General features: G+C 44.4%; 2 protein-coding genes across 2 annotated transcripts; one reads left to right on the top strand and one right to left on the bottom strand.

Moving 5' to 3' along the window:
• The first annotated feature begins 527 nt into the window (after window positions 1-527).
• Window positions 528-10222, top strand: rbm22 (RNA binding motif protein 22). Its single transcript, XM_061247628.1, has 11 exons — window positions 528-658; window positions 2379-2432; window positions 2675-2704; window positions 2977-3109; window positions 3989-4089; window positions 5077-5249; window positions 5796-5996; window positions 6496-6660; window positions 7204-7292; window positions 7557-7688; window positions 8451-10222. The coding sequence occupies exons 1-11, from the start codon at window positions 605-607 to the stop codon at window positions 8597-8599; spliced, it is 1281 nt and encodes a 426-aa protein (XP_061103612.1). The 5' UTR covers window positions 528-604; the 3' UTR covers window positions 8600-10222.
• On the bottom strand, window positions 2638-18932 carry LOC133132290 (myozenin-3-like). Its single transcript, XM_061247629.1, has 7 exons — window positions 18775-18932; window positions 16762-16879; window positions 15277-15440; window positions 14216-14435; window positions 13560-13731; window positions 11051-11197; window positions 2638-3056 (listed from the first exon to the last, which is right to left on the bottom strand). The coding sequence occupies exons 2-7, from the start codon at window positions 16838-16840 to the stop codon at window positions 3032-3034; spliced, it is 807 nt and encodes a 268-aa protein (XP_061103613.1). The 5' UTR covers window positions 16841-16879; window positions 18775-18932; the 3' UTR covers window positions 2638-3031.
• Window positions 18933-19596: the final 664 nt, after the last annotated feature.

Raw genomic sequence — 19596 nt, forward strand, 5'->3', positions numbered from 1 at the left:
TGGAAAATTTAAGGGGTTGGAATGTCCTCAAAGTTGGCGGAGCTAGATCGATTCGAAGGAAAGGAAAAAAGTGGTGAAAAATAAGGGATAGGAATAAGCCCTCTTATTCCTATCAATAGACACATCAGACCATTTACTGGCAAGTCTCTCTCTCTCTCTCTCTCTCTCTCTCTCTCTCTCTCTCTCTCTATTATCAAAGTGGCGTAGCATTTAATTGAATGAATGATGAGCTTTAATTATTGTTCATGGTACTAGTAATCTCCAGTCAGGCCCAAAAGATCTACAATGGTCCAGCCACTTATTCGTGCGTAATTTTCAAAACAGATGACTACACAGTTGCAGGTTCACTCTAATACGGTACAAATGTTTTCACGAAGTGGTGTTCAGATGTAGCTCCTGAATAAAAAATGGCAGATTGAGGAAAATACATATAGAAGTTGTGTTTGATTTTCACTTTGTTGTACGTCGCTCTGGATAAGAGCGTCTGCTAAATGCCACGTAATGGGATAAGATGGGCGGTCCTATACACTGCTTCGTGTTGCATTCTGGGAATCAAGCACAGCTTCGGGGAAGAGGTGCATCTTGGGAGGACTTATTGAGGAAAATGGCGACGTCTTTGGGAGCTAACACGTACAACAGGCAGAACTGGGAAGACGCGGTACGTTTGAAATTAAATGCGATTATTTAATTCAAATAATCGGAACAAACTGACTGAATTTAGTCGTTGATCGTGTGAACTTGATAGCTAGTTATCTAGCAGAGGTAATGAGTCAAGGACTGTACCTAGCTAGCTGACGTTACGCTTTACATGCTCTCTAACCAGCCTCCACTGAATAGCAAACATTAGCTAGATTCATTGACGTTTGAATTAGCGTTAGCGGTATGTTGCTAACTATAGTTACTAATGAATTGCTGTTTATAAAATTATATTTAGCTAAGTAGCCATTCTAGTTATTGTGTAACGTAATGATCGTAGTAAATTCTTCCGATAGCAGTGCTAGGTAGGCTAGCTAGGTACCCATTGTAGTTAGATAGCCGGGGTAGCTTTTCTTTTCTTTTTTGCGACAGCAAAACGTTAGCAAATAAAAAGAAAACTGATTGCTCCATCCGTTGCGTTCTAACGTAAGGTTCGCTAATGTTCATTTGTATATGCCCATTCAACGTTAGCTCGTTATAATTGGGGCAGGTACCATATCCAGGTAGCTGGGAAATCAAACACGTGTGTGGTACTTTTAATGTAACTAGCTAATTGTAATTATGTTCGAAAAGTTAAGTTCGATATGTTAAGTTGAATGGTAACAAAATGGACCAAACTCTGCTAGCTAAATACAGCCAGTTAATTATCATGGTTGTCTATTGCCGAACTAGCTGTTTAATCGTTGGGCACAACTGGACTGGCTCCACAAGCCTGAACATTCAAATATTATAAGAGGTTACTTCTAATATAACGAAGGTAAACCAAAAACTAGCGTTGAGTAGACGTAAAAGACCCGATGACGCAGCTTGAGAGAGAACCATGTGACCCATAGCTAAGGTAGGTAACGTTCCATCAGCGTAGTCAGAGCACAAATGACGAACGAGGAATCTCCAGTATTAGCTGCATGCAAGACACTTTATTTGTCCCAAGACCAAATTATTTGGATCCGATGTCAACCGAACGGAATAGGATTGTTGACATAGTTTGAACAGTCATTGTGTGGATGCCGGACATATGTTGGGCGTCAAGGTGACCGGCCCTAAAAACTTTGGCTTCCTGCAACATCTCTATGCTGCTCAGTGATTCTTGGCATCTGCCAAACTCTGTGTGGTATGGGCTGTGCTGCCAAGGGTGTGTTTGTATTGCGTCAAATCTTTGTGCTCGGACTAGGCTAAGAACATCCGTGCATTCTGTGGCCTTCTGAATTATCCCAGCCTGACAGGCCAAAGCGACGACCTGTATATCACTTGTTTAGAAATCCAAACCTATAATGGCCCGTATGTCATTTATAGGAACTATGCATGAGATTTTGGCAAACTTTAGTAAGACTTGCCTGTGTAATTGCTCCACTAGTTTGTCGAGCTTATAAGCTTCGATGTGGATTAGTTGTATATGTCTGATACTTGGTGTAAATGTGAACCTCTTGCATTCCTCCTCTGCTTTACATTTCCAGCTCTTTGTCTGTGGAAACTACAATTAGAGTGGCCTGTGTATGTTATCTTAGGGACCTGTTAAAAATAAAGGTATCATTTGTGCAGCAATGCTGCTTAATGCACACCTACAAATGTCAAATTAAACTAAAGCTGACTGGTATTTACTGATACCTAAATGTAGATTTTTTAGGGGAGGGTGTGTTGGAAATGATCATCAAACATGGCTGTCATCTTCTCTCTCTCTGCAGGACTTCCCGATCCTTTGCCAGACATGTCTGGGGGAGAACCCCTACATCCGCATGGTAAGTGGCCCACTACCAATCATTGACCCTTAAGATCCTCTCACACAGTCCTGTTTATGTACAGAAATAATGGCGTGTAAAGTACTGTAGTTTTAAGCAACCGAGCTGGTAAAAATTCAATTAAATTTTTATTGTGCTTTTCACTGCAGACTGTCCCAGAGACGCTTTACATAGTAACAGAAGTAACAGAAATGATAACTGACTCAAATGTTTTGACCTTTTATTTGTTTCTGTTTTGATAGACCAAAGAGAAGTATGGCAAGGAATGCAAGGTAAGGAAATGCATTTTCCCCTGTTTGTTTGGGCTGTGTGGCGGTTTCCCTCTTTGGGCTGTGTCCCTCTTTGGTTGGGCTGTGTGGCTGTTTCCCTCTTTGGGCTGTGTCCCTCTTTGGGCTGTGTGGCTGTTTCCCTGTTTGTTTGGGCTGTGTGGCTGTTTTCGTCTTTGGACTGTGTGGCTGTTTCCCTGTTTGTTTGGGCTGTGTGGCTGTTCCTGTTTGCTTGAGGCACCTCGGGAGACTGATGGAGCCTTCACGGCCTGTTGCAGATCTGCGCGCGGCCCTTCACGGTGTTCCGCTGGTGCCCGGGCGTGCGGATGCGCTTCAAGAAGACCGAGGTGTGCCAGACCTGCAGCAAGATGAAGAACGTTTGCCAGACTTGTTTGCTGGACCTGGAGTATGGTGGGTTCTCTCTCTCTCTCTCTCTCCTCCCTCCCTTCCCTCTCTTCCCCTTCCCTTCCTCTCTGTTGCGTCTGCTAGCCTCCTGATCACCTCATGTCAAGGTTGTGACAAGCTCTTTTCTCATTCCTAAGGCTATTTCCAATGTCTAATAAATTTCTATTAATAGTTTAATGAGTCATGTGTGCACATTGTTTTATATATGCAGGTTGTGACAAATAAGATGGAAACTCTGTGTAAATGGCAACATGAGTTGTATTGAAAGGAGCTTCTACAGTCATGGTTACTGTGTGGAAGCTGTTAAGCGCTGTTAAGCACTTGGCATCCCAGCATGCTCGGGGTCATGTATAAAAATGCTCTGCCGACTTGATGGACAGTAATTATTGCTAGCAGGCCGAGCAGAGGAGACCTTGTGACTTTGAAAGATGGTTGACTCTTGAGGCATGCTTGGCGGGAGCTTCAGCGATGAAGATGCCTCAGTGCGCGAATGCCTCATGATTGCGTGTCTGTATTAATCTGAACTGGCAGGGGTAAATGTGCAAGGGCAGTCTGTAGCCTAGTGGCTGAGGTACATGACTGGGATCTAGAAGGTAGGTGGTTCGAGCCCTAGTATAGCCATGATAAGATCCACACAGCAGTTGCATCCTTGAACATGGCTTTTAACCCTTCATTGCTCCAGTGGGGATTGTCCCATGCATAAAAGCGTCAGCTAAATTAGTAATAATTATTACTAACTAAGTCCAGGTGAAGCAAATTTATGGTCTGTCAAGAACGAAGTCAAGCTAAGTACAATGTTTCTTCGATTGTTGTCCAAGCCTATGTGTCTACTTGATGATGCGGCGATGCTGAACTGTCTTTTTTTTTTTTCCCTCCTCCTCCCAGGCCTGCCGATTCAAGTTCGTGACACAGGGCTGTCAGTCAAAGACGACGTGCCCAAGTCAGACGTGAACAAGGAGTATTACACTCAGAACATGGAGAGAGAGGTGCTATTTTCTACGGTCCTTAACACCCCCCCCCCCCCCCCCCCACTTCACTTTAGCAGGACGTGCCTCGTCACCACGCCCGGCTTTCCGATCTGTCGTTAAACGATTATTCAGTGCCAGACTCTAATGCGGGTGTCGATCCCCCCCCGTTTTTGGACGGCTCGTGTGAGTTTACACAGCAGCTGTCACCAGCAGAGCAGCCGTGTCTTGTCCGCTAAAAATACTCGTCCAGTTTGTCCAACGCGTTCCCACCATGCTACGCCCCCCTGTGGGGGGGTCAGGGGGTGTTTGGCCTCTGGATTCATAGTTACTGTTGTGTGTTAGGGGTGGTGACGGAGTAGACTCTCAATCTGTGGGTACTCAAATCCTCATATTAATTTGTTAATCATCAGTACTGATACTTGGCAGCAGTCAATGGGGAGGGATTACTCTTATAAAGCAAGAGTTTGTCGCCTGGATAACTTGCTGCCAAAGGCATTTACAGGTGGCCTTTCTGGAATATTAATTGTGATATGATGTAAAGGTGAATGCATCTTTCAGGAGAATGAGGTTGACTGTCTGAAAATCTATACTTTTACCCTTTGGTTTACCTTCATTCTCTTGTGTTCAGTGCACCGAGTTACGGTTCTGTGCAGTGTGGTTTGGAATTCAGACTTAGCGGAATCACCGTTGGTACAATAAACTGTGAACAAAAACCCAGATAAGATGCAGGTTTTTCAGATAGTGTTGTAAACCCGAATCAGAAGCGGGGCTGCCCGACCCTGTTCCTGGAGATCTACCATCCATTACATTTTCACTCCAACCTTAACAAAGCTCATCTCATTCAACCGCTAGAGATCTTGTTGAGCTGCAAGCGTACCAAATTAGTAGTTTGATTGAATATCAACAGGACGGTAGATCTCCAGTAACAGGTTTGGGTATCCCTGGGCGATGACGTGGGCTGATCTCGGGGTGACTGACACACGTTCCGCCCCTCGCTCCCCGCAGCTCCAGAACACGGACGGGACACGGCAGGTGGGTCTCCTGGGGAAGGTTCCGGGCTCCAGCGACATGCTGCTCAAACTGGCCCGCACCACGCCCTACTACAAGAGGAACCGTCCCCATATCTGCTCCTTCTGGGTGAAGGGCGAGTGCAAGAGGGGCGAGGAGTGCCCCTACAGGTGAGTCGCCGTCCCTGGAGCCTCCTCTCCCAATAGTAATAGTAGGATGAATTGCTTTTCTTCTGCTTAGACCTTCGCAACTGTTCCCCCCCCTTTGAGGACTGGGGTAGCATGTTCAGTGCACAACCGCACCGATTGGGTATCAAGGACATAAAATATGTATTCCTCTTGCCATAATTACAGTTTCCTGGTTGGCCTGCAGTACCATTGAATGCACACTAGATGGTGTCGTTGTATCGTTGTATAAGACAGCCTCTTGTGTTTCCTGGTTGCTTAGTTCATCATGACTAAACGTTTTCTCCAAGAAATTCCGCTTGTGTTGACAGGGGTTTATGTAGTCTTCTTACCCAACGTTTGATTCGGTGCCAGTTTACTTTTCTGTGAGCGATTGATCATGCCTGGTGCAATTGAGCCGACCAGAAGATTTAGTAAAGGGTAGAAGAGTATTTTAATTCAAAACAATGACATATTTGACCCAGATCTGGATGTAATAGCAGTGGCGTGGTTACAGGCGCTCCGTGACCCTGCCGTGTCTGACCCTCACAGGCACGAGAAGCCCACGGATCCGGACGACCCTCTGGCGGACCAGAACATCAAGGACCGCTACTACGGCATAAACGACCCGGTCGCTGACAAGCTTCTGAAGCGCGCGTCCACCATGCCCCGCCTGGACCCCCCCGAGGACAAGTCCATCACCACGCTGTACGTGGGCGGGCTGGGCGACAGCATCACGGAGACAGACCTCAGGTGAGCCGCGGGGGGGTCCGGGGTTCAGTAACAGCAGTAGTACAAGGCCTGTGGTTAGACCCGGGAATGTGACTTTGGAGAAAATAAATAAATAAAAATAATAATAGGGGTTTGTTGTGAATACATGCGTATTGCAATCCCAGGGGGCTATATCACAATGCAGGATTACAGAGTTTGCTGGTTCTGAGTAAAACCCGGAACGGTCATTTTCACTGCTGTCCGTGTGCTGTACTTGATATACCCGCAAGCGTATATGAAGCGGTCAATCAGCTGCTCACTGCTCGCCTGTAATGAAGGTGCCTTCACTGTACATGATTTATTATAGTGCCTAGCACCTCCAGGGTGTACTTGAAGGTTGTTGATGGTCAGATCAGTACTGTTTTAAATGAGGAGATCCCAGAAGGCTCGTATGACTGATGTGATGCGCCGGTTTTATGTCCGTCATAGATGGTGGGCGCAAAAATATAATAATGACCTGACCCTTCTCCCTCCCGAGCAGGAACCACTTCTACCAGTTTGGGGAGATCCGCACCACCACCATCGTGCAGAGGCAGCAGTGCGCCTTCATCCAGTTCGCCACCCGCCCCTCAGCCGAGCTCGCCGCCGAGAAGTCCTTCAACAAACTCATCATCAGCGGCCGCCGGCTGACCGTCAAGTGGGGCCGGTGAGACTCTCTCCTCTCTCTCCCCCCGCCCCCCTCTGTCTCCCCCTCTCCTCTCCCTCCTCTCGGCCTGTAGCGTAGTGGTTAAGGTACATGACTGGGACCCGCAAGGTCGGTGGTTCAATTCCCGATGTAGCCATAATAGACATAGCTGTTGGGCCCTTAACCCTGCATTGCTCCAGGGGAGGATTGTCTCCTGTTTAGTCTAATCAACTGTATGTCCCTCTGGATAAGAGCGTCTGCCAAATGCCAACTCTTCTCTCTGTATGGCAGCAAGCGCTACTGCATCTGTTCTCACAGCTCTTGTCAGCTTCTTTTCTGCTTATGAGCCTGGAGCTCCCTGAAGGACTCTCTGTAAAACATCCCTTTGCATTGGTAGCAGGGGAATGTTGCCTTTCAGCTGAGATGTGCTGGACTAACTGCACTCAGTCCCTGTAATGCTGGGTTTCCTGCTTCTGTAGAGGGCCTTGTCGGGCTGTATACAGAGTGGTGTGTGAGGAGGGGCTGTAAGTTGATTGACAGGCTGACTCTACTCTGTTCCCACAGGTCTCAAGCTGCGCGGGGTAAGGAGAGAGACAGAGACGGGATCAGCGACATGGGACTCAAACTGGACCCTGTGCCTGGCCTGCCAGGAGGTGTGTACTCTTCTGTGTGTGTACTCTGTGTGTGTACTCTGTGTGTGTACTCTGTGTGTGTACTCTGTGTGTGTACTCTGTGTGTGTACTCTGTGTGTGTACTCTGTGTGTGTACTCTGTGTGTACTGCATGAGTGTTTGTGTTTTTGCTTGTGTGAGTCTGTGCCAGTGTGTGTTTTTGTGAGTCTGTGCATGTATGTATTTGTGTCTGTGTGTGCTTGTGCAGTTGCACCTTGTGACCTGTATCTCTGATCTAACCCCACAGCTCTCCCCCCGCCCCCCGTGTCAGAGGAGGAAGCCCCAGCCAACTACTTCAACCTGGGCCCCAGCACCTCCCCCTCCATCATGAACATCGGCCTGCCCCCCCCACCGGGCGTTGCCCCGCCTCCGCCCCCAGGTAACCCCCACACCTCCCGGCCTGTGCTCCTGTACCTCTCTCTGCTTCTTCAGTCCTGGTGTTTCTGGTGCTGTATCAAAGTACTGAAAATCCATTCACGCATGCTACGTCATGCCCTGCTCCGTCATGCCCTGCTCCAAGCCTCTCTTTGTAACTGCTCGATTTCAACGGTGCTGAGATTGAGTTCAGTTTGAAGAATATGGAGTGCAGTAATTGGGGACTCTGGTTTCACCTAGAGCTTCGAAGGTGAAATGCAGAATGGATTTGTCCAATAAAAAAAAATCATAATCCTAGTCATGGCCAGAGGGTTTATTAAGCATTATTGGCAATTATATTTATCTGAATTCACTTTATTAATCTCTTAAATGAGGCTTGAAATTGATTGTATGCGGAGCGTGTAAAATGAACACTTAACTTTATTTATTTATTTATTTTTGCAACTGTGCCCTGTGCAAGATTTTAATAAAAGTTAAAATTTCAGGGTTATCTTCTTTGGTTATACCCGAATGCGCTAAAAGCTCAATTTTTGGCAGAAACTTCACTTGTTGTTTACTGTAGGCCGATGTATGCAGCTCCAGAACAACTCTTCCAGGATGAGTGAGATTTCATAAACCATTTCACGAGCAGGGCTCCATTAGTCTTGTGTAGACCGGTTAAGATGTCACGAGCCGGTCTCCATCTTGTGTGGACCGGTTAAGATGTCTCGAGCAGGGCTCCCTCTTGTGACCAGTTAAAATGGCGGATGTGTGTTCTGCTCTGTAGGGTTTGGACCCCCCATGTTCCACCCCATGGGCCCTATGGGTGGCGCCCCTCCCCCTCCCATGGCCCTGAGACCTCCAGGCCACATCCACTACCCTTCCCAGGATCCTCAGCGCATGGGCGCCCACGCCAGCCGGCACGGCGGGTCCTAACCTGGCGGCTGCGTCTCCGGATCCCAGCGGGCGTCCAGGGACTGCCCGTTTATATTTTATCCTTCTTTTTTTGTATCGTAATAAAAAAACACGAAAACAAACCGCTGTGAAGCAATGTTGGAAAATTAGCTGAAATGTTTTTTTTTTTCCCTAAATTGAGAGATTGTTTTTTCTGTTTCGAGTCAGAAAAATAGCATATAAAAGTACCACGGCCCTGCACAGAAAAAGCATACCTGTGAAAGAAAGTCATGGATCCCTACTCGTGCTCACGCTCTCTGGGTATCAGGAAATAATCTCTCTTTTGTAAAATTGTCTGCCTCCTCAGAAAAGGCTCATTCATTGAACACCCCCGTCACACACGTTTCTGTTTTACCATCAAAGCCAGCGTTTTCAGGAGAATGGATATTCACACCTGAAGTTGTGGCGCTGGTTAAAGATGAGAATGTAAACATCCGCTTCAGAAGATCACATCGCCCCCAGGAGCTCGAGTCAGAATGCATCTCTCTGCCCTGCCTCTGGGGACCTTTGGTCTTTAGCTTGGCCAGTGGATTGTCTGCAGTGTGGCTGTAAGACTGAGCTGAGACCTGGATGCACTCAAAAAGTGAATTGAGTGCATCGACTACAGCTTTCACGTTTGGTCTGAGTGAACAGAAACGGCTTTACAGTGCACTCTATACGTTCACAGCACAGCAACAAAACCGTAAAGGTCATGTTTCATTTCTTGGGGGAAGGCAGTCAGAGGAACTAACACACGTGTATGATCTGTCTCTGTGTCCATTTTTACAAAATATACGCATTTCTTTTTTATGAAGCCACACATTTTGTCTCATTGTTAACTGTTTAGTGGTCTTTATTAAAAGTTCTTACCATCTTTTATTTTCCTGTGTTTTCTTTTTTGTTTTTTTGAAAGTTTGTTGCTTGGCCAGATAGACATTGTCGTGTTTGTCATTGATTTGTGTTAAGGTCGATTTCTTTGGCTGGAGGACCACAGATGATGTTGCCTTGAATAAATACTGGGTTTCCAATGGTTCAAGAAGCCATGATGTGGCTTCATACTTGGGTCACGAGTTGACTGGCCTATGAACTGCACCACTTGGTTGGCCCTTAATCGTATTTTGGACGCATTTTAAGTACTCCTTTTTTCTTTCTTTTTTTTACAGATAAGAAATAAAATTGTTTTTTAATCCCATTAATTCACAAATGTTTCTTGTTTACTCTGCACCTGCACCCAACTTTTTGTTTTGTTAAGGCCAGCATAAATGGCATTAGACCATAAGACATGCACGGCTGTGCTGTTAACTACTGTAATAAGGTAAATTGGATTAATTAAAAAAACTAATGTTTAATCAAGATCATTTCAGCTTCATGTCCAATGTAATCTCCTTTTAATATAGAACTAAGATGTAGCTTTCTTAATTTAGGGGTGTACTTTTTGTTGGTCTTCCTGTACAGCTAAAATGGAAGTCCTATATTTAAATCTGCAGCTGTGATTACCTTCAATGGCACTGTGATGTACACAGCATGTAAATACACTTTTTAGGCTTTTATTTGTGTTTAGAGAATTATCAATATCGTACTGTTTTTTTCCCCCCCTTTGTAGAATAAATACATTTTGTACTTGGAGTTGCAGGATAGTGAATCTTACTGGTTTTGTGGATGTTGTCTTGGTCTGATACATTACTTGTATGCATAACTCATGCTATGGCCTTTTAAAACAATTAAGTATTACTGTTCAAACTATTGCTTTTCCTTGGCATTAGCTTTCCCTTTTCATCAGAGAAGCTGCGTGGGGTTTATATCTTTTCTTTTAATGAATGCATTTGTACATAAATAATTTTTATGTATGGTTGCTCAATCATCAGTTCTGCTGTGTTCTAAACAAATACTTGCAAACAAAGCCCTTTTGTGAACGTACAGTAAGGACTCATACATACTGCTGAGTACATGTGCAATTATGCAAGAGCAGTATAAACTTTGGGCTCATTCCAGTCACTTATTTTTCTCCATTTTTTTTCCTTCTCCTTGCTCCTGACCCGGAAATTAATTGAGGTCCACCACATTCCCACCCGTTAAATCTTCCTTCTGGGAGCAAGGAGAAGTTAGGAACTCTCAATCTTTTCTTTGAGCAACTCTGACGTATAAATGATCGACCTGTGGATCCACCTCTCCCCATCTGCTGTGTATCTGCCACGTCTGGAACTGTGGCTTCAAACCGATATTTGAAAAAGCAAGGACTTTCCGTTCGCCTACTTCACGTTCTCGACTTCCCCGTCTCAATAGCTTTTTCTTGCCACCTTTCTTAGCCTCTCCGAAGGAAAATAAATGATGAGGAGAAAATTAGCGGTTGGAAGGAGCTCAATGTGTAAGTGCGTCTTGTTGGAGATCTCTAACAGAAGAAAAGTGGGTGATGCGTTTTTCGTTCAGTCTTTTTGGGGACCGCTTGGTGCTCACAGCTCCGGGGATTCCCCCCACCCTCGTGGGGCGCGGTTGAAGTCGGGGCGGTGGCACATGCGAGTCCAGGCCGGGTTGGGTTCCTCAAAGTCCTCAAAGTCCTCGAAAGCGGGGGTTATCCTGCCTCCCCCAAAAGGCGTCGGGGCTCTGGGGGAAAATGAATCGCAGTTCAGCGCCACACAAAAATATATGCCTAAGTCTCCAGACAACATGGTTTCATGTGGCGTATTTCACACTTCACACATATTAGTAAATCTTTTTATTACTTGTCTCAACCTGCCTGTCTATTATTTCCTCTATAGACCAACCTGTCCATTATTTAAAATTAATCTCTTACCCACAATCTGCAAATCTTTCGAGATTCATATGACCGCTCCTGTCTCTTTTTTTCACATTAAAAGTTCACATCCAGCTCGAGAACTGATAAAACTGCCTCAACTTAAACCATAATGTGTTGGTGAGTAGACAGGAATTTTTTTTTTTTCGCTTGTAAGACATTTACAGACTGAGCAAGTCATAGATTGGCAAGTAACACAAGGTGATAAATGTGTCAAGTTGAAACGAAAGTGCAAATTTAAAATCTGTACAGCCTCGCACAGCACAAGCATGTTTTATTATATCATGTAAATTCATGCCTGAAGTTTGCTATCAGTACACCATAAGGAGAAAGGAGGGATTGGATCAGCTACAAGTGAACAGAGCAGGAGCCGCAGTACAGAGATAGCCCAATGTTATTATAAAATATCTTTTAGCCTCCTCTGTCCCATTCATACACCGTTTATCCTTTTCCAATATTGTATTAGTGGAGAGATTGACACCTACACAATGGGGGCATATTCAAGAGTTTTGAAGCATTAAATGAACGTTTTAAAAACAAGACTGAACTGAATGTCTGTACAGCATGTGGTGACTGAACAGGCAGAAGCAGAGCCAACATTCCCCACTTTATGACGTGCGCATGACTGAAGGAGGGCTGCAGAATATAGAGGTCCATTCAGACTGAACTTCCATGTCAATCAATGAAATGTTTCCACTTGAACACAATGTTCTGCCTATTCAAAAGTGTAAAGTAAAGAATATCCTGTCCCTATAGTCTGGACCTTATATCTGAGGTCTATATGCTGTGTTGTGCTCGTTTGTGGTGGAGAATCAAGTGTCTGAGAGGCGTGCCAAGCTGGAGGGTGTCTTCTTTCCTTTCCCGAGGAGTAAATAGTCTCTGGACTGTGGGACGAGCCGTGAGGCACGCCAGAACCGGGACTCAGTTTCACAAAAAGGGCAAACGGGAAACCCGACCTAGCACAGACATAGACATGGACTGGCCCTTTTTAATTTGAGGGCTCATTTCTTTCATTTAGACTGATTACTTGGGTGTGTGTCACTGAGGAGTGGAACCCCAATAGCCCTTTGGATGTCACATGGGGTGAGGGGGTGGGGGGGGGGGTAAGACTGCTGCACGTTCCGCCCCAGGATATTAAAGTTGGGGTTATTCAAGGAGAGGCCCCTTATGCCAGAGGAGAAGACTCCATGCTCTCAGCAATGAAGGTGCAAAATGCGACGGCCAATCAAAGCGGATCAAAGCGTGTATGTCACGCCCCAAGTATGGACCCATTTGGCTCCTGTTTCTTGCCATTGGATTTATTTGAGCCTGAGCAGAATATTGCAGTCATGGGGAAGAAGGGCTATATCTGTGTCTGGATTTATTTCCAGCTTTATTTCTAAATGAATTAAGAAGCCCAATCATGAATATCATCTGCCGTGTCAGCTATATTTATTGATATGCAAGTGAATGACAGTGAAAGACTCCAATATGAACTATTTTACTGTGATCTAATGAACAGGTGATCGGGCCCTGAGGTACACTGTTAATTAGAAGTAGTGCGAGTAATTTGTAGTAATGGAAACCTGCCTTCACACTAGCAATGGGGCTGCCCACACCTGCTCTATCATATCTGATTACTCCAAAATTTTACCCCAGTAGACCATCATGATTCTTTTGATCCGAATGAGTCCATATGGAGTCTGTTACTACCGATGCACACATTAGCATGTGTGGTAATTGCGTTGCATTATGGATATTTCCTATGCATTATAGCATGCACAAATTGACATGAGTGTTGTATAGTTACACAGGGGCATAGCGATGAATGCTCCCCTGAAATAATATTGCCCCTACAGAATTTCTGTAGGCGCTCAACAGCTGTACCCCCTCACATCATCACCACCTTTCAACTTCACTCGAAAAATCCCTGCAGCAATGTACATTGTAAAATGTAAAGTTCAATTTTCACCCACGGCATGATCGGCTGTTCAGTATACTGTATGTTTGTTGTGCTTTGTTCTCCTACAATATGCATTTTAAGATGTAAGAATATGCAGTATATAACAACAACGGCCTAGTAGGTCATTATAGTTATGAAGCAAATCCACCAGTAAATTGAATTAGGCCACATTGGGGGTTCCTTCCCATTTGACACTGATGACAGATATACTGAAGACAGGAGTGTCTTACCTGTTGAAGCTCTTGTAGTGTTTAGGTTTTGGGGGAACTACAGGGGGTTGGACCGTCACAGTGGCCAGCATTATATTGCTCATGTCCCTCGTCCACGGGCAGTGGTAGGACTTCGGGATGATGGTGAAGTTGAACCTCTCACGAGGAACCCCCTTCAGAGGCCCAGAATAACCTGAGGGGACGGACAGTCAGTTTTCACTGTTATTTATTACTTGAGATGCAGAAGATCATGTCTGCAAAAGAAAAACGTGCAGTTTACATAGAAATTGCCACGTCCTTGCTTAGTTTAAAGCAGTTAGTAGTTAGAAGCTAGTCGTTTGGTATTTGTTTTTTTCCCCCAAGTAACAGTGCTGTTGATACTTATATTTTGGCTGGCAAATCTGGCCCTCTAATCCAAATCCAGCCCCGATTTTTTTTTTCACCAGGTACTTAACTGAACAATCAGTGCTACTGATTGGCCAGACTGTTTGCACACCTGACTCCCAGGTAAATATAGGAATGGGTAACCAGCAGTACTTGGCCCTCGAGGACTGTGATTTGGTAATCCCTGCTGTAGGCCATAATATAATACACCAATCAGCATCACTGTAATCCTGAGCCCGTGGTCGTCCCTTTGTAAACATGCGCTGGCGTGGAGCTGGTGTCTCCATGGTTACCTGGAGCGAGTTTGTCAGGGCTTGTTTTTTTGGACATGTTCTGCTGCAGAGATGCCAGCAAGCTGGTTTTCCCGGCTGGTCCCGAGACATGGCTCCCCGCTGGGCCGTTCTCCATCCCCTCCTGCAGGCCATCTACTTCTGCTGACCCCTGGGCGTGCTCACCTGCCTCACCTGCCTCACCTGCCCCACCTGCCGCACCTGACGCACCCGCCTCACCTGCCTGGGTAGATTATTTTTGAAAATCGATCATTTGTATATATGCTTATTTTTCTTTTTAATTAAACAGTATTGATTTTTGAAATCAACATTTTGAGAGAGGGCAGACCATAAAAAAATCAAAAATAATAAAAAAACAATTTCTAAAATTAATCTTTAAAAAAACAAACAAACAGAAGGTTGTCATTTCTCGGTTGCCTGTTCAATAGGGGTGCATTTCCGGGAGATGTTTGTGCTGTCCTATAAAGAAACCTGATGTATTGAACAGAGAGCGTTGTGTATCAGCACTCTGACAGCATAGCAAATACACCAAGCTTAGAGAACAGGGATGGAGGAGACCATGCGATGTAAATTAATGGTGTCTAAGCTAAGCTTGGCCTGATGAATTAAGAGCAGTCCAAGTGCACCAAAGCAAAACTATATGCTACGGCTAATAAGCCAAGAATATTAAAATGACTACTTTTGCGAAAAGGCTCAGGGAGCTGAACTGACAGAGACTGCTTTCATTCTTACTTCTTACGGAGGGGAAATCGAGACCGTATAATTATATGGGGGGGGGGGGGGGGGCAGAAGAGAGGAGAAGGTTGAAAACAGTTTGCGGGGATTAGAGGCGGCCGCGTTAATTTAATTTTCGAGTGAAAGAAGGAAGATTTAGCTTGAGAGACATGACCTGTGACTGACCTGGCTCCCAGGGTGGGTGTATGTGACTGACCTGGCTCCCAGGGTGGGTGTATGTGACTGACCTGGCTCCTAGGGTGGGTGTATGTGACTGACCTGGCTCCCAGGTTGGGTATAAGTGACTGACCTGACTCTCAGGTTTTGGGGGGTGGGTGTATGTGACTGACCTGGCTCCCAGATTTTGTGGTGTGGGCAGCGTTCTCCACGGTGAACCGATCCACTCTCTTTAGTCTCTCGTGGAACATGCGTGAGCCTCTGTTCGTCTTCAGCTGCAGTTCCTCCATCATCACGTCCTTCGGTACACTGATCTTCCGCCCCAGGTCCAGACGCACTGACACACACACACATACAGACACACACACAGATGCACAGACACACACACAGACACACACACACACACACACATACAGACACACACACACACACACACACACATATAGACAAACACACACACATGCACACATTGAGGTCAACCAGCTACAAACTGTTTAAATAATAGCTTGAGCTGGTCAAACTATGTCGAGCTGGAAGCTGGTCTGAACCGGTCAACCAGCTACCTGCTGTTTCAAAACCTAGCTTGAGCTTTTCATCTGGATTTACATTTACAATTTTTTGTAATTTAGCAGACATACAACCAGATTTAGAATGGTTGTAAGTAGACTTTGTTGGGGACCTGCTTGGTGGCAGAGACACTCCCACAGCCTCTCTCGGAAGGCACAAAAACAGTTTCAGTTCTTCCAGTTAAACTTCAGAGCGGGCCATGGGCTCATATTCTGCTGAACTCAGCTTCCTGTCATCGGAACTGGCTGTTTGAATCTGAGAACAGGCCGGGCAGTCAACAGGAACAACTCTCATAATGTTACTGTTAATGAATGACTCTGTACAGTGCTCCTTTGACAGCCGGTAAAAATGAAAAGTATATTATCTGTCCTTACACTCTCAGCAAACAAGCAAACATGCTGGAAAGATGTCAGATGTATTGCATTATATACAATTTGATTTAATCGAGCACATCATTGAATTCCACATTTCTTTGCAAATGTATATTTCTCAATGAATAGTAACAATAATTTCAACAATAAGTCATCTTTTTAAACAGAATAGCAGAATAGCATAGTAAATTATGAATTTCTACATAGTTCGTTGATTGGTAGTGAATAATTATTTAATTGATAATTAAGATAAATAATCCATCAAACCATTGAGCATGGAGCCTATCCCAAAATTAATTGGGAGGCAGGAATACACCCTGGACGGGTCGGCGAACCACCACAGGGCACACACACCATTCACTCACACACACACACACACACCATTCACTCACTCACTCACACCAATGGGAAATTTTGACCCTCCTAGTAGCCTATTCGTCTTTGGATTGTGGGAGGAAATTGGAGTAGCCAGAGAAAGCCTGGCAGACATGGGGAGAACACACAAACTCCACACTGAAAGGCCCCAGAATGATTTGTGAGGCTGTGGTATAATCCACTGCACCAGCGTGCTTTCCACACTACTTTCTTCATGAATCATTTTCAAAGGATGTCAAACCCAGACCAATGTCATCAAACCAAAGCTGATTTTATTTCAGAGATTCACTGAGAGGGAAAAACAGGGTCACTACCCCTGTGGAGGTGAATTAAAGTTAGTCTTACCTCCCTCGCCATCTCCATTCACTAAGACCACTTGCTGTTGCCGTTGCTTGGCCAAGTCTTGATATGATAACTGAATCATCTCTCTTCTTTGTGTTCTTCCTGTTTCTTAGCGTTCTTCCTGGGAGTTCGTTAAATAACAAATTCAATGCACACAATACCAATTTTATGTGTAAATGTTAGGTACTATGTAAAGGCTATGCAAGTAACACATTGTTAGGCTACGTTAATGGTTGAGGATTTATGATCAAGTTAGTAAAAACTGTTAAGTTATGAAAGAAATGTGCAACTTGCCTCACACATTGCAAAATTATACCAACTTCAATTTCAATATTGTGGTCTGCCAGAATTAAAACAAAGTACACACACGCTAAAATGGGTGCACTGTCATCTCAAAACTCTATGACATACAGTACTATGACAAAGGACATACAGGTAATTCTCTCTCCTCAGCATATTGCACATTTGATCTATCGGCATAAGGATATGGAGTGACTATATCTCACAAGGATGGGCATATGGAATGTTCCTTTTGCTTGAATTGTGCAACCCACCAGTAATAATATTAATAGAAAATGAAAACATATATGTAGTAATAATAATCGCACAAAACAAAGCTTTAGGCTTCATTTTATAAATATGATATATATTGTAGCCCCAATGCCCCACATCTAGCTACTCTAAACCCTGTGTCGCTCTTACAATCTGGGAGGCATTATTGGAATGTTACTATGATGAAAGATAATGTTGCTCTCATAGTTTATTCTTTGGTGTCAAGTGAGAACATTGCTCAGGTTATTATTGGTTTTTTATATTGACATGCAACATAGGGCTAATTCTGTCCAATTCCCATCCTAATTTAGAATATCCAATAGACAGGAGTGTGACGACATATGGTGTTGCCAGCCAAAAAGCATTTATTGCATGGCTTTGGCACGCAGACCAGAGATGCTCTTATTGACCAGCAGGGGTCTCCAGAGAGCAGTGAAATGCAGACCCAAACCGTCTCAACCCTTCTATAGTGGCCAGGCTATCAGCACTGGCCTCTGGAACTACCAGCTACAGTTAACACTGGTATCAATGTGCCACAGCACACTACATCAATCGAATGAGCCTAATGACATTTCCCTTACTATGTGGATTATATAGGAGTTGAAGGTGTTATAAAAACAATGTGAAGGTATCAAAATGCACTGTCCCCAAATAAATCCACACAATTTGTATGAAGAAAATGTGCATTTAAACAAGCTGTTTGGACTTCCATGAAGTTGTGAAATCACACCGATACACTAATTGGCTTCAGCACAGCCCACTTTGTAGCCCAAACAAATCAATGAGCTTGGCACGGACGGAGTTCAGTTAGTTGGAGCTAGCTAGCCAATCGGAACAAAGGTTCAATGATATCAATGAGCCTTAAAGACACAATCACTAAAACGACCTGTTCTTCGTGAAGCTCATGAGAGGCGTTGGAGAATGAGCATGTAATACTGGATAGAGACTTTTTTGGTACTTAAAACGACACAAATGTCCTCTTATGGATATACGGTCCTAAAATAGAACACTGGAAAGGTGTACAATATGGGACCTTTAATGTTATTCTGCAGTTCATTTCTAGCCTCTTTCCCGCATGTTAGCATGAGTATCTTGATCGTAAGGCTAATTTCAAATACATTTTTTATTTAATTCGTTTTAGTTTTTGCCGTGTCGATGTTCTTGTGGCTGCAGTGATATGCGATCTAGCTCTGTATGTATGTGGTAAAAGTATTACCACAGGGGTGGTCAAGCTGCATATTGTACCTTTGTCTGTATATTATAGTGATACTGTACACATATCGGAGTGTGCCATGTGTAAGAAGCAAATTATGGATCCCAACCGGCCTATTTAATTCTGACACCTAGAGTATGCATGTGCTATATGAATACAGAACACAACACTTGTACCTTAAAGTATACAAAAACAGTTCAAGACATTAGGCATAAGTAAAGATAAAGAGAAATGTGAGTTTTCAGACTTACCCGTGGAGGGTGAATTTGAGGGTCCTGGGTCAGATCTTACTGTGTCCTGCTGGTAAAGGGAACTGTCTGCCCCTGGATCTCTCTCAGGGAAGTCTGCACACCAGCAGATCAGGCTCCTTCAGGTTAGATCAGCAGCTTATTTTAGTCAGGACTGGGGCCTGCTCCTCCTTGGGATACTGGCCAGGAATGTGCACCCACTCCCTCTTTAACTCTGACAGTTAATTATGACTGAGGGACCTGCACTCATGCGGTCTGGGGGGAGCCCAGAGCACCATAATGTACTCAAAATGTACAGGGTACTGTAGGTTGACTGAGCACACATGCTCTCCTGCAGTCTTTGTATTTGTAGAGATTTTGTCGTGAATTTTGCCTCTTTCTTGTCATAAATTACACCCTGGAACTATTGTATGACTATTGGGAGACATGTTATATTCATGCAGTTCCTAACCCAGTGCTTGCTATGATGTTGAATAAGTTCGATTTGGATTAGTAATTTCACAGAAATATGAAATGTAGACTGATTTCTTTTTTTTCTTCTAGCCTGCCCAATCACAGACATAAGTCATGTTTACATTCTCTGTGCTCTGATATGGTATGTGTGAAACCTTAGACATGTAGTGCATGTGATACCCATACTCTGGCTGTGTGTCATGGTGACACTCTGAGTGCATAGAATAGTAATACACTAACCACTCAGGGATATTAAGATTTAGATTTTCACAGAGGATGTGCTGTTGTGTTGATACTGTTGTTGGATGTGATGATGATACTCCCTTTTATCAATTTTATTTTATCAGGAAATCCGCAAGGACATCAAAATCA

The sequence above is a fragment of the Conger conger genome, chromosome 7 (genome assembly GCF_963514075.1).
Source record: "Conger conger chromosome 7, fConCon1.1, whole genome shotgun sequence".
Lineage (NCBI taxonomy): Eukaryota > Metazoa > Chordata > Actinopteri > Anguilliformes > Congridae > Conger > Conger conger.